Source organism: Ipomoea triloba, chromosome 1, assembly GCF_003576645.1.
Source record: "Ipomoea triloba cultivar NCNSP0323 chromosome 1, ASM357664v1".
Classification (NCBI taxonomy): domain Eukaryota; kingdom Viridiplantae; phylum Streptophyta; class Magnoliopsida; order Solanales; family Convolvulaceae; genus Ipomoea; species Ipomoea triloba.
In genome coordinates this window covers 5,038,575-5,054,557 of record NC_044916.1, presented here as the reverse complement: position 1 = coordinate 5,054,557, position 15,983 = coordinate 5,038,575, and the positions used below count along the sequence as shown (strand labels likewise).

The 15,983-nt window shown below is 31.5% G+C and overlaps 1 protein-coding gene across 3 annotated transcripts; it reads right to left on the bottom strand.

Moving 5' to 3' along the window:
* Positions 1–253: 253 nt before the first annotated feature.
* LOC116023753 (probable leucine-rich repeat receptor-like serine/threonine-protein kinase At3g14840) lies at positions 254–11,015 on the bottom strand. Of its 3 annotated transcripts, none has more exons than XM_031264763.1 (24): positions 10,895–11,015; positions 10,594–10,774; positions 6,881–6,952; positions 6,698–6,766; positions 6,538–6,609; positions 6,297–6,368; positions 6,067–6,135; positions 5,888–5,956; positions 5,728–5,799; positions 5,545–5,616; positions 5,372–5,440; positions 5,164–5,253; positions 4,969–5,034; positions 4,619–4,687; positions 4,491–4,529; positions 4,353–4,387; positions 3,886–4,262; positions 3,603–3,798; positions 3,308–3,442; positions 2,789–2,907; positions 2,453–2,663; positions 1,344–1,578; positions 822–972; positions 254–704 (listed from the first exon to the last, which is right to left on the bottom strand). In XM_031264763.1, the coding sequence occupies exons 1-24, from the start codon at positions 10,989–10,991 to the stop codon at positions 408–410; spliced, it is 2,934 nt and encodes a 977-aa protein (XP_031120623.1). In that variant the 5' UTR covers positions 10,992–11,015; the 3' UTR covers positions 254–407. The 3 variants fall into 3 exon arrangements, with proteins under 3 accessions (XP_031120623.1, XP_031120627.1, XP_031120631.1); XM_031264767.1 differs by having other exon boundaries at positions 5,888–5,953; XM_031264771.1 differs by lacking the exons at positions 6,881–6,952; positions 10,594–10,774; positions 10,895–11,015 and having other exon boundaries at positions 6,067–6,109; positions 6,698–6,763.
* Positions 11,016–15,983: the final 4,968 nt, after the last annotated feature.

Genomic DNA, 15,983 nt, shown 5'->3' with positions numbered 1-15,983 from the left:
AATGTATACTTGTTATATTAATTATTATCTTCTAAATAATAGAAAATAACATTCTTAATTTTGTGTTTATAGAGGTTGACTAGTCTTCGTGATTATCATAGCAATTTTAAAAAGTTTATAATAAGATTTAATATAATAATGACAAGATTTTAAAAATAATAGAAAATGTGTTTGATATATATCATAAGTTGTTGTGATAACTTGTATATTGTGATTGCTTAGCTTTATTGTATACTTATATATTGAAAGAATATACACACAAAGATAATATATGCAGTAGATCAAATTACAATTCAGATTACATATGAAAAACTTTAACTACGTACGAGATATTTTGATAAAGAAGTGCAATAGTGGGAGAGTCTAATATCTTACATTTATAAAAGATTTTTAGCATGGTAATTTGCTTATGATGAAAAATCTACTTTGTTGGGAGAATCACTTGAGCGGATTGCCATTTCATCATAATGATCTTTCATTGCTTGAAAATTGAATTCATCTAGATTGGGATCATATTCAAGAATATCATCACGACCTTCAAGCATGCTAACTACTGCAGACATGGATGGCCTAAGGACGTGTGAAGTATTAGTACAAAGCAAAGCCACTTTAACCATTCTGAGTGCTTGATCTTTGTCAAAATTAGAACCCAATCTTGAATCTATTAACTCCATTAAGTTCCCTTTTCTTTGAAGAACAAGTGCCTGAAAATTGTGCATAAATACAACAAACATAGTGGAGTAAGTATAAGAATGTGTTACTTATTAGTTTGACATGTTTGCAATCTAAGAATTAGGAGTTTGGTAGTACTCATATCTCACCCAATCAAGGAGGCAAAAGTAGTTCTCATTAGAATGACGCTTCACATTGTTCTTCCCGGCAAGAATTTCCAGTGTCACTATTCCGAAACTATAGACATCAGCTTTAAATGTTAAGTAGCCCCACAATGCATATTCAGGAGCCATGTATCCACTATAGAAAAATAATAATAATAATAATTGTTAGTAATTGGTTCAGTGTGTCGAGATCAAAGTGTTTTATTATATTGTTTTCTTCTTGAGACCGAAGTTCCTAACAAGCTAGATGTGTAGACCTTCACTATTCTAAAAAAAAAAAAAAAAGTTGACAAATTGACTCTTGATAACTGGTTGGCCATCCCATAGTCTGTTTTTCATCACTTTCACAATGGCAATGAAATATTTTAAAACAAAACTGTTTATGCTATATAGTAGGAAATTTGGGGTATGAAGAATTGAGAAGAAGCATATGCAGCCAGTAGTTTCTTTCAACTATATGATGAATTTGAAAATACAAAATGGATAAGAAATTATTATAACACTTACACTGTCCCAGCAACTCTTGTGGTGATGTGTGTATTCTCATCATCAGGTTTAGCTAGACCAAAATCAGAAATTTTTGGATTGAGGTCTTTGTCAAGTAGCACATTGTTGGCCTTAATGTCCCTATGAATAATTTTTATTTCTGATTCTTCGTGCAAGAAAGCTAAACCTTTTGCAATACCAACACAAATTCTATATCTAATAGACCAATCTGTTTTTAGTTGACAATCTTCCGGACCTGTAATAAACTATGAACTTAGAATACTTGTGTTTACCTTGATAAAGTAAACTAAATCATCACTTTTCTAGTAGCATATATATATATATATATATATATATATATATATATATATATATATATATATATATATATATAATACGGTTTAAATGGGTTGTGCAGTGAGAGGAAAGCCATTGATCTTGTCATCAAAATCAACGTTCATGATTAACAACTTTTAAAAACAACGCGGTGACAATTTGGTCATTTTTCATATGGGTCAAACTTAAAGTGCTGGTTTTTTTCTTCTTAAGGTGCGTGGTTTTCCTTTTTATGGTGCATGATTTTTCTGCTTAAGGTGGGTGGGTTTGAGCTTAAGGTGCATTAGTTGTTGAAATTTAAGTGTGTCAGTCTAAAGCTTTAGATGTGTGATTTTCTTCTTAAAGTGTGTGCATGGTTTGTGTGCTTAAGATACGTAAGTTGTTGAAATTTAAGGTGTGTCGGCCTAAGGCTTTAGGTGCATGGTTTTCCTTCTTTAGGTGCATGGTTTTCCTTCTTAAGATGCGTGATTTGTGTGCTTAAGGTGCGCCATTTAAAAATTAAGGTGCATGATTTTCCTTATTAAGATGCTTTGTGTATGCTTAAGGTGTGTCATTTTAATGCCTAAGGTTAGGTGCATCATTTCTACACTTAAGTGCGTCCTTTGTGTGTTAACCGTGTACCGCACTGTTGCACGGGAACTTGTCTTTGCACACGAACCCTTAGCTTCCCTCTATATATATATATATATATATATATATAATGGAAATGTCTTTGTTTAGTTTATTGGGTTATGTATTTTAATTGTGACTACTAGTAGTAGCTAGCCTAATAATTAATATGATTTCAAATTTACCAAAAAGTGCATGGGCAAGGCTGTTGTTTTCCAAGTACTCATATATCAGCAGCAACGGTTTTCTCTCAACACAACACCCATAAAGTTTCACAAGATTAGGGTGCTGCAGACAAGCAACCATGCCTATTTCGTTTAAAAATTCACGGTATCCCTGTTTTGATTTGGACGAGAGTTGTTTCACAGCAATAGTCGTACCATCTAATAATGTACCCTGATTTTATACACATGAAACAATACAATGGTCATCAACATATGCATATATAGTATATGTTCAACAAATTAAGGAATTGAATGAATTAAAAGATTGATATTATGATTACTCATATTTCTCTATACCTTGTATACAGGCCCAAAACCACCTTCCCCGATCTTATTTGCAGCATCAAAGTTGTTTGTAGCTTCTTTAATTTCTCTAAAAGTAAATAGACTAATTTGTAGATCTAGGCCTCGCAGTTCTGCACTAAGACAATTACTTTAATGAAAATGCAAGTGCATGAAAAAAAATGTTTTGAAGTGATTGAGCACATTTTCAACAAGCTTAAGATTCTTTTGTGATGCTAAGACCCTCCCCCACCAACTCCCAAGGTAGCATGTGTGAATATATATTTTTTTGAGTGAAAAGAAACCCACAACCACTACCTTGCAAATTAAACAAGAAAGGTATAAACTATACTAAGAAGACTTCGTGCAACGAGCTTTATCAAAAGGGTGTTGACAAGAATTTAACTCGTAACCTTTAGATACGAGAATCATGCTTCACCCACTTGGTGACTCCTTTCGAAGCATGTGTGTGAATATTTGATACTATGCCATGTTAAGTTAGTGCATGCACAAATTGTTGCAAAGTCAGAGTACCTTTTTCTTGTGAGGTCTTTTTTCTGATGTAGATTTTCCACGAAGCAATACAGAGAATTGAGAAAATAAGAAATAAAAAAGAAGCCACTGCAACAGCTGTAATTAAAGTCTTTCTATTGCGAGGAGGCTTGAAATCTGCCGGTAAAAAAGGCACGAGATTAAGTTAGATTTGTAAAATTTATGTGCAATAGTCAATCAAGAACAATAAAAGCAAATAACAAAGAGATGTATGTGGGTTTAAGACTTTTAGGGAGGATTAACCATTTTTCCATAGGTAATATATTGGAGAGATTACCAGATTCCACAGAAATGGCAGATATTAAAGGGCCATAGACTCCTCTATGTGGGGCTGCTGTTGTTCCTTTGTCTGCATATTCAAACCGCACCTCTAGAGTTTTATCTTTAACAATTGCTTGAAATTGTTTAATTAAGGCTTTATCAACCCCTTGTGCTTCAGTTTTAATATCAAAATCCTTTAATTTCCTTTGACCCTGTAGCCAATAAAATCATTATAAATATAGATGCACATTACTTAACCATTTAAGTCCTCACTTTAAAATGTAAAATCATCTGTTGACCTGTATATAAACATCAAATATGCGTCTTCCAAGACTTTGAAAAGATCTATTCTCTCTCAAAACTATCTCTGCAAAATGAAGTTTCACAGTATATTTTCCATTTGCTAAACAACGCCCGTAATACGTTAGAGATAAAGGAGACAACCGAGCCGTTTGGTAGATTTCAGAGTCTTTTCCCTTGATGACAGATGTATTTGTTGTTGTATAGTCAGATAGTATTACATTTCTGTCCCAAAAGTACCCTGTATTACTTGTTACCCAGTTCTCTTTGTTGGAAAGTAATTTTGCAGGCCCAGAAGAATCTTGATCTGCATCATATGTAGTGTCACCAATCAAAACATTGCTTCCACCACAATTGATGTGAAATGAATACCAATCTGCAGAAAAAAAAAAAATAATAATAAGATAGGCATCACCCATACAATGATATACATAATAATGTAAGTATTGTGATATCATGTTCTTACCTTTCGTGCAATTCATTAGACACTTTACAAATTTTCTATTCAAAGCCAAAAGGAGGATAAAGTTAGAAATCTTAGCTTTGGATACTGAATACATTAAAGTGACACTATATTCATAGTTTGTTATATGGTTAAACTTACTCATTTTCTCCTCCACCATTATAGCTTTTGAACAAGTTTCTGATAAGACAATGAGAAAGTCGGCTAGAATGATCCATGTTTGAAGGGACATGTGAAAGACTACATGCATATAAGGGATAGAATCTTACACAGTTTCGGAGGAACAGGCATGTGGTACAGAGCTCCCCTCAAAATTATTGTAAGAAAGATCTGTGAAACTGCAAATCATTGTTTAAATTCTATTAGTGCTTTTTACCACAAGAGTAGTTGAAAAGTGCTCACGTACCCTACAACAAAGCTGTGATAAAACTCTCTGGATATGCATGTAACTAACTTCATATTCAGATAGAGTAGCCTAAATGGTTATTAGATCAATTCTTCTCAAGCTTAGGGTCAGTACATCGGAGTCCCAAGTCGGACTGTATTCATTATCTAGAAATTAACTCTAGTGTGGAAGATAATAATTGAACTACATCTAATATATATAAGACTGGCTTACTATCTGGAATCTCGGTTTATAGTCCATTGAGGAATTTGCCCACTAAACGAGTTGTTCGTTAGATACCTAAGAACAGGTAGCACAAATTCAAGTATGAGAAACACAACTGATTAGCTGGCTTTCTATTTGAACAAATAGATAGGATTTTTTTTATTCGTAATCATTAACATCAAAATAAATTTGTTAATTACTCACATGTACTGCAGATGACCAAGACCTGTACTCTGGTCACCAAGAGCTTGAAGACCATCAATCTCTCCTTCCAGATTATTAAAACTCAAATCTCTGCAAATTCAATGTGATAACAAAACAACAAAGCAAAGAATTGAAATATATCAACTTAAGAATTAATAGCGTAGAACGAAGCTAAGGATCCAAAGAAAATTGAAGTTGTAGAAACTACAGGTGTTTCAAGCCTGCCATATGAGCCAAATCAGGTATCTTCCCAGAAATATTGCACCTCCTCAACATCCTGCACCCAAGATTATTTTTTGCATAACTAACTTCGATCAATTCATAGAGGATTTATGAAACTTAATTAGGCTCATATTTTTGGGAAGAAAATGCATTACTCACAACATTTCCATTTTTGTCATGTCGTTTAGTATAGGAAAATGGGAGACACCTCCATTTAGCTCACTGATTCTACTGCAGATTTATGTAACATTTTAGTTTGTGGATCGTAACCGTAGAAAGTTCTGCTATAAACAAAATGTGTGTGAGTATTATCTAAACAGTCAAAAGGAAATTTTAACTCACAGTTCTGTTAAGCTTGTCAATCCAGAAATATTTTGAGGTATGGGTCCTTCAAAACCACTTGCTTGAACCTCTCTACCAATCACGGTGCACATACACTCGTCAATAAAATATGATTTCATTCCAAAATTTCAATTCTGAAGTGCTAGATTTAAATGCTTACAGTTGTTTAAGGCTTTTGAAAGTTTGAAAGCTAGGCAATTTCCCAGTGAAGTTATTGTGGCTAAGCCTACTGCATTTATTTCCAGGACATATGGCAATGCAAGTCAGCATAAAGTATATAATAAATGACAAATTAAAGAGGTCCATAAATTAGGAATATGATTGATATGATGCACTTACAGCTCTGTCAAATTAAGAGCATAAAATTGTTTTGGCAATTCACCTGTGAGATTATTAGCACTAAGAATGCTACAAAGAGCAAAAATAGAGAAAACATCAAACAAGTGATAACGAAAATTTAAAACTTATTAGCCCATACATACATACATACATACATACATACATACATACATACATACATACATACATATATATATATATATATATATATTTGATTAAGAAAAGCTTACAGATTCTGTAAGTTGGCAAGTTTCCCAAGCTCTGGTGGAACAGTTCCATTGAAAATATTGTTCTCCAAGTTTCTAAAAATTCATTTAAATTGTTATTACAACAAAAACAAATAATAATAATAATAATAATAATAATAATAATAATAATAAAAATAATAATAATTAAGTTCCATCCTCATAAAAAGTTAACAACAGTGTTACTTTTGTAAGTAGAGTGAAAGGAGCAAGGTAGGGTACATACAAATATTCAAGAGTTGATATATTTCCCAAGTATTTTGGAATTGGTCCTGACAATCGATTCACAACAACGGACCTAAAATATCTCACATTAATTATATATCATGGATAAGAGGCTCCACCTTTAATTTATAGCATAGGTTATAATACACAACACAACTTACAGATATTCCAATTTAGTAGAAGCCCAATCAGGGGGAATTGTACCACTTAAGTAGTTGCGAGTTAAATCACTGCAAAGAATACGGTAAATGTAGATGTGTTGATTATTCCATAAATGTACAATAAGTCTTGCATAAGAAGAGGTGATTATATATGCTATTGTATAAATGTAGAAGCGCTGGTACATTGTCTTGAGAAAGGGTAACTTCACCAAGGAAGGAGGAAGGACACCTTGCAGATCCTGCCCTTTCAAAATGCTGTTTACACAATAGTATAGATTATTTTAATATCTTATTTAATGAATTATAAAAATGTACAACGAAAATTCTATATATGAAATGTAGTGTAAATTCAAAAAGTGCATGCACAATACAATCTAAAGTATATAATACGAATGGTAAAAAAATACGAATGGTAAAGGTGCACATAAAAGCTATATATGGTATAAGCACAAAAATATAAAATACAGACTAACATTTTAGAAGTGCAAAATATAAACTCTAACGTGTAAAATAATATATCTGAAATTGTATAATACAATTGCTAAATTTGAGATATTTCATTTCTAAAAGTTCACAATAGAAATTATATGTATTAATTCATTCAAAAAGATTTTTTTTTTTCTGTATTTAAAGTTTTGAACATTTACATTTAAATTGAACATTTTAAACAGTCAAGGATAATAACTTTTTAAAAGTCTTGGCTCAAGAAGCAAAGGCCCGAAAGTTAATTGGATAGGGAGTAATTAGCCACGAGCGAGGTTAGTTTGGCAATTTATGTAAAAAGGGAGAGAGTTAGGGGTGTGAGTTGGGCTAAGGATCAAAGTTAAGGGGGTGAGAATGCAAAAATTAAGAAATATGACATAAACTGAAGAAGGGGGGAAATTTTGAAGGTCAAAGTGTGACAAGACATAAAGTAGCACAAAGACTGTGAAGGTGGCAAAGAAACGGTCAAAAGTGAGAATGAACATAAATTCCAGGGTCTAATGGGTAATTTGGCCGAGGAGCCTTTCGCCTCCTGGCACCAAGATTGAAAAAATCGAAGGCGCCTAGTGTGTTTTTTTTTTTTTTTTCAAATTTTAAATTATTTTTTTTTTTGAAAAAAATTGAAGCTAGTGTTAATAATTGTAAAGTTTTTAATATGGTAAGTCTTTACACTTTAATAGTTAAATAGTTAATATTTATTAAGTTATTAGTTATTATTTTATTAATTATTAGTGCATTATTTATTAGTTTAATTTAGTTATTACTTATTATTTTATTAAGTTATTACCTATTAATTAGTTATTACTTATTAGACTATTAGAGTATTAGTTAATACATTATAACATCAATAGTTTAAATGTTTAAAATTTATAATTTAAAAAAAAAAAAAAAAAAAAAACGCCCAGCCGGGTGCCGCCTAGGCGCCGATTTTTGCAACGGCTGGCACTAGAGGCTATCAGTCACTGTGTGGACTTTTATGCCTCCTTCAGACATTAGTATTATCTTCTTAGGCATCACCTCCACTAAAGCTCGAACCTGCCCCCTACCCCCTCCAACATGAGGTGCAACCAAATGCCACTACCCGAGCTACTAGACCACAAGGTCATTGAAAGAAATTACTTGCTTAAATTGTCTACAAGTTGTAATAATCTCTATTGGGCTTGGATTCGAGACCATTCTTCAATATTTTTCATTACGGGCCGAAAAGGTACCTAAGACCCAATGTACAATTTATTTAATTTTTATCTTTGTCACCAATTTTACACTTATTAACCCAGTTCGGGGTTGTTATGCCGTGGACCCAGGTCCACCTTGCAAGTAGGACCTGGGTCTACATTCACATACACTATACTCTACATTCACATACACTATACTCTACATTCACAATTTGTAAACTACACATTCACACATTACAGGATTATATGTTTAGTAACTATATTACCACTGTTATGCATTCACACATTCAAAACTCTATATTCACAGGTCCTATACTCCATATTCACAACTTGAGAACTCCACATTCACACATTACAGGGCCACAAGTTGCTAGAACTTCTTAACTCTATTACAGATTCACACATGCATAACTCTACATTCACGCTTTCTATGCTCCATACTCACAATTTGAAACCTCTACATTCACACATTTTTGGGCAACTCTACATTCACACAATCATAAATCTGCATTCACGATTTCTATACTCTACATTCACACTTTGAAACCTCTACATTCACACATTTTTGGACAACTATATATTCAGCAATATGTTTACTAATTTTTTTTAAAAACAAAAAACAAAAACGACGTAGTTTTGGATCCAGGTCCACCTTGCAAGGTGAACTTGGGTCCACAACATAATTTGCCCCCAGTTCTACGATAGGCCTAGTCTTTTGAATTAAAAAATTAAAACCAATGGATAAGGCCCAAATAAACTTTTGAACTTTTATGTAAATAGTACTCACTCTCAAATTTGAGAAATTTAAAAGCTTCCACTTTGCTTATTATTATCAGGTATTAGCTGATTTGGATGCCAACTTATATACTTATTGTTGAACAACAACAACAACAACAACAACAGCAACAACAACAACAATTTTTTTAAAAAAGTTACCCAAAAATATCCTAATGGTCGAAAATATCATTATCTCTTCAAACCTCTAGACAAAGAGATTATCGGGGGTTATATTCAATCAAGACTTTTAAAGATTTTCAAAGACTTTTAAAGTGATGGATTTTAATTGACTTTTGTAGAGTTCTTGTAGACTTTTCTAGAATCTTTTAAACTTTCATCAACTTTGTAAAAGTTTATAAATATCCGTACAACAAACATTTATAAACTTTTAAAAACTTTTTCATATTAAAAATTCTACAAAAGTCATTAAAACTCTAAATTAAATACGCCCTTACAAACATTTCATAACTTCTGTTAATTTTCTTAAAACTTCTATTATTTATAATTTTCTTACAAAAATATATTTCTATAGATCATAAATAAATTAACGCATTGTAAAAAAAGAATACAACCTACAGCAACTACAAAAATATTTTTAAATTAAATAAAATTTTAATTAATATATTTTTGAATGCATTGAATATATTTTTATTTTCTTATATAAATACATATATTAATAATTAATGAACATAAAATTATTTAAAATTATATTAATTAAATAGAAATTTGAAATATAAATTTTTACTAATTTTGCAACCAGAGGCATCAAATTTATGCTGCGAACAGCAACAACTTGCACAGCACAGCAGCAAGATGCTGCTGTTCGCAGCGCTGCGAACATCATTTTTTTTTATTTGCTGTTCACAGCAATTCCTCGCAGCAAAAAAAAGTGCTGTCAATATTAACAAATAATTTTTCGTAGCAAAGTTTGAGACGTATTGTACAATTAATAAAAATTTTGTCTAGTTTAAATAAAGGAAAAAAAGGTTTGTAGAAAATCTTGAAAAGTTTGGGGTTGGAGGGTTGGATTTCATCTATTTATATTAATGAAGAAAAAGTTTACCGAAATCCTATTCTGACAGAGTCTATGAAAGTTAATAACTTTTTTAATACCAGTAGACTTTTAAATACTCTATAAAAATCTGAATCGAATACCATCATACTTCTAAAGAGTTTTGAAAAGTTTGGATCCAATACCGGTAGACTTTTAAAGAGTCGTTAAAAGTCTAAATTGAATATTGTCAAACTTTTAAAGTTGATAAAACTCTTTAAAAGTCTATAAAAATTATGATTGTATACACCCCCTACGAAACTACATGTTTGGGACAACTTATTGGGCATTTAGGCGGTAGAGAAAAAAAAAAAAAAAAAAAACTTTTTTCCTACCTTGTGTTTGGGGCGTTGAAATACAGATATGTGTGAAAATATGACATAAGAAGAAGAAGAAGACGAAGAGCTTACATGGTTTGCACATGGCAAATTCCACCAGGGAAGCTACAATTGCAAATGAGAGTATTATTGTACAGTGGCGGCATATATGTATTGTTTGATGTCATCCAGTTTGAGTTGTTGTCACAAGGATTTAGACTAAAATCCCAATCATTCTTTCCCAGTTGTTTAGCTATTTCCTTAAGTGCATTCACTTCCATATACATGAAACAAAAGCTAGCTGTTAATAAATATGTAATCTGCATGTAATTACAGGAGTACTATAGAAAATTCATAATCACCAACAAAACTACAGAGGGCTGATGGGGCTCACATTCATCTGGAGGAAGATGCCCGCTCTGTGCTTCAACAAATAATGGATTGAAGGAGAGTATAATTGGTATGAGGATTATGAACATGGAGGCTTGCATGGTTGATTTCTGGGAAAGATCTGCTGTAGTGTTTTTCTTACATGAATTGTCTAACGACATTTATATATATATAGGGATGTGTACGTGAGTCATTTTTATGTATTTATGGTAGATAGATATGTATAGCCATATAGACATAGACAACAAAATCTATTTATTTTTTTATTTTTTTAAAAATTAGGTGATCCTAGTTTTGTCGAACTAATCCTAATTCCACAAGACCCCGTTCTAGAGCCATTACGGAGGTAAATCACGAGTTGCGCATTAGCTCACCAGTCAGATCATATTATTGACAATGTGTATTGGGCCACTGGCGGGCGCAATCCAAATCTTTGATTTATAAGGAAACTTCACAACCCCTTTGAATGTGCCTTTTGGTAAAACCTCACTTGTGACCCTAACTGACAGCTACCCACAAGGAAGTAAACCAACCTAGGTTGCTCTTAGCTCAAACTAATAAGGTCAATAATTATTGCAAACTTAAGTTTGCAATATTTATAAAACTAACTCCATCATTTTTCCCTTATTTTTTCTGTAACCCTTTACCGTACGAATTGATTTACTCAAATGGATGGATTAGATTAGTCCACATTTTTTATTTTGCAACCTGTTTTCACTTGAACTCTCCTCTACATGTGTGTTTGAACATGTTCAAGTGAGAACATGTAATTACAGGTTATGTTAATGTGACTTTCACATGTAATTTACTTTGTATATCTATGTATATATACAAAGAAAATTAAACGTAAAAGTCACATTAACATAACATGTAATAGCAAGTAATTTATAGGTAGAAAGGTTTTAATTACAGTTTTTCGAAAAAGAGTTTGAGGATTAATATAAAGTTTTTAAAGGGAAAATGACCTTCTTCTGCTTCTTTCTCTATTTCCCATATTATCATACTTTTAAAATTTTCACACAAAATTTTCAGACCAATCATCCCATAGGCAGCTCAACAACTCCCAATAAGAACTCTATCATCCAAAAATACCATTTTTTTTTATCCCCCTCCTTTTTCTTATACTGAATAACAACTGAGATTTTGTATGGTGGGATAAGAATCATAGGCAATGAAACAGATGAGGGAAATCATTAGACAGTAGTTGGAAATGTTGAAGCTAAGTAGACAGAAGACTAGTTACTGAGATCATGGTAGGCAATGATGAGCCTCTAAATGTATTGCACCACAAAGAGTCTTCGACGAGATATGAAAATGACTATAGTTGGCTCCTTTTCTCCGCAATACCTGGCTTCTCTGCACCAATAGAACTCTATATTTACAATTTTAGAACCCTATATTCACAATTTTAAATCTTAATATACAAAATTATATTACTCAATATTCACAATTTTTGAACTTTATATTCACAATTTTGTTATATAGATTCAAAAATTGTGTTATACTATTGAATATAGAGTTATGAAATTGTGAATATAGATTTATGAAATTATAAATATAAAGTTCTGAAATTGTAAACATAGAGTTCTGTAATTGTAAATATAGAGTTCAAAAATTATGAATATAGAATTCAAAAATTGTGAATATAAAGTTTTAAAATTGTGAACATGAACCTAGATCCACCTTGCAAGGTGGACCCAGGTTCATGACATAACAATTGGTTTTAATGAGATCATTATGGCATAATTAAAATTGTTGACTCGTTTTGCTTTAATAGGTTGAGAAAGTAGCTATGAACAGATACTACATTGTAACAGAGTCAGTAATACTAAAAAAAAAGGCCATTTTTCCGTTTGTAATTCAATATTGCAATTGTTCTTTTGAAATAGTTGGAGAGTTTATTTGACCTTACATTTTTTATTTTAAACATTTTATATTTATTTCATTATTTAAGTACTACTATTCTTCTATCATTATTGGGTGGACCACAATTAAAAATTATATTATTTTTGTACATAAATTACATTATTTGAAAGTATAATATTTGAGTACTGAAAGTATATTATTTTGTATATTACCAAATGTACATTCAGTACACAAATATTGTACTTTTAGTATATTAAAAATGTACATTGTATTCGGGGTAAGTACTTTATTTGAATACTAAAAGTACATTATATTATTTTGTAGGGCGTGCATTCAATATACAAATAATGTACTTTTAATATATATTAAAAATGTATTTTTCATGATCCACTCAACACTGAGTGGATCATAGTCCACATAATAATTGGACACTATTTTTATACCATACAACTATAAGGCAAATTATACCATGGACCATGGTCCACTTTGTATTGTGGACCCTGGTCTAAAAAGAAATTCAAATTGTGTGTGCAGTTACGTGTCTTCCATTAACAGGTTATGTGTCTACAAATAAATTAAGGGCACATAATATGTTCACTACATGCACATAATATGCAGCTAACATATTATGTATACGTCTTCAATTTATTTACAAACACATAATATGTGAATTACAAATACATAATTTTTAAATTGGACTAAGCTCCATAATGCAAGGTGAATCCTAGTCCATGGTATAACAATTGTATCTAGAAATTCTTTTTATTTAAGGGAAAAGGTACAAATAGGTCATTGAACTATTTGGGGATAACAATTAAGCCATCGAACTCCAATAAGCTCCAAATTCATCCATGAACCTGTAAAAAAAGAGCAATTAGCTCTTTTAACAGGTTACTAACAGGTTTTTGCTGATTGGGATGCCAAGTGGATTTTTTGTTTTATATTTTTATTATTATTATTTTCCTACTAAGTATTTGACAAATTAATATTATAGACATGGACTATTAATTGGACAATTATTTGCTCAAATTCAAGCAATTATAACATCATGAAACATTGTTTTAAAAAAATATCATAAAACATAATCGATCACTCAATTCTTCAATTGCACTATATAATATTCGATATTATAATTTACATAATTGTATATCGATCTAAATATTCTTAGCGTATTATATCAAATTCATTCCGTGTAACTCATGGGCGAAAATCTTTGTAGGCGGCGCCGCCTACTTCACCAAGTCAACAAATCATCAAAATTTCCCAAAACCCCAATTTCCAGTGGTACAAATTAATCTTATTTTCTAATAATCAGACACAAATTACTAAAAAAATATTAACAGAATCGCCATTCTTCAAATCAGCAAAGCAAGAACTAAGAAACATCTAAAGCATTTCAATCCCAATTCATAGATGCGCGTTACCTTGGCTTTATTGAAAGCTTCTTCGGATTTATGGAGGGTAAAAAATTTTTTTTTTGTCAAATGCTTAGTAGAAAAATAATAATAATAAAAATAAAAAATAAAAAATCCACGTGGCATCTCAATGACATCCCAATCAGCAAAAATCTGTTGGTAACCTGTTAAAAAGACTAATTGCTCTTTTTTTTACAGGTTCATGGATGAATTTGGAGCTTATTGGAGTTCGATAACTTAATTGTTATCCCCAAATAGTTCAATGGCCTATCTGTACATTTTCCCTTTATTTAATGGCTACCTCAGAATTAACTGACCCATCTCACATTAAAAATAATACTTATTAATCAAATAACAAAAAAATCAAACAAATATTATCAAACGGTAAATAATTAGAGCGAATTTGAAAGGGAATGTAGCATGCATCAATCTTTCCAAAATATCCGGGCAGCATACTAGTTTTGCCTATTTTCTTAACGATTCCATATGTACCTATTTTTTGTGGCAAATTATTGGGTAAAACATAACAAAAAGTACATTTTTAATATATTAAATGCACATTATTTATGTACTGAATGTACATTATATAATATAATATATATTCAATACACAAATAATGTACATCCCCTGAATACGACGTACATTTTTAATATACTAAAAGTACATTAATTTTATACTGAATGCACATTATTTGATAATATAATTCACACGATAATGATTGATTTTTTCCAGATCACACCACATCAATTATATCCATTTCAGTCAATAACTAAGAAAAGTCGGCATTGAATATATATGACCATACTAATGAATTATGAGAATATGACAATAGGTTCATATATATCATGACTAGTCAATCTTAGGGTAGGCATGGGGTCAATTCTAGTGGTATTCATATTCTATTTTGAATATTCAAAATTTTTGAGCCATAGTTTTTAAACTTAATATTCGAAATTAAATAATTAATAAATAGAAAAATAATCAAATTGGCACCCTAAATCAAATATATAGTACAATTGAACTCCCTAAAAAAAAAAAAAGCTACATACAAACTCTTAACCGGTTAAAATGATCAATTGAGTCTTAAATTAATTTGTTTAGCAAGTTGGTTCTTCTAATGCTAACAAGAGTCTCGTTTTTTGTTTTTTTTTTTTTTAACTAAAAAAAAACTTGAGCATTATTATTATTATTATTATTATTATTTATTTTGAGTGAATTATAATGAAATAAGCCAATAAGGTACAAAAACCATTGAACTCAAGGGTCTCTTCGAAACCCACGGGCTGGCGCGCCTTAAATCCACAAGAAGTACTGATGGTTTTATCAGGACCGGATCCACCATAAATTGAGCATAATAGTATAGAACATATCAGGAAACGATAATATTATTAATTAGGGCGTGAGGCCCAACAGAACACGTACAAGAACCCAAGAATACCGGCCCAGGGGCCCAAGATGGCGGCCCAAAAATAAGTGGGCCAACGAATGATATATAAAATTTTCGCGGCTAAATAAACAATGTATAAAGAACAGGGGGCTAATAAATAATAGCTAAAGAATGAGGCTATTGAATAATAAAATAATAAGGGAGGGACTAGCACAATAAATAACAAATAAATAATACTCCCCTTGACTTGAGGATTGACCCCTATCCCAATCATGGAATAAATTAGACTTAGACCACTTGACCAGAAAAGTATTCATATCTTAAAGTCATGTCCTAAGCAAACCAATGCCAAGCCTTTTGTTGGTCCCAAGGGGATGGGGTACAAGTCTAGAGGGGGGGGGGGGGGGGGAATAGACTTGTATAAG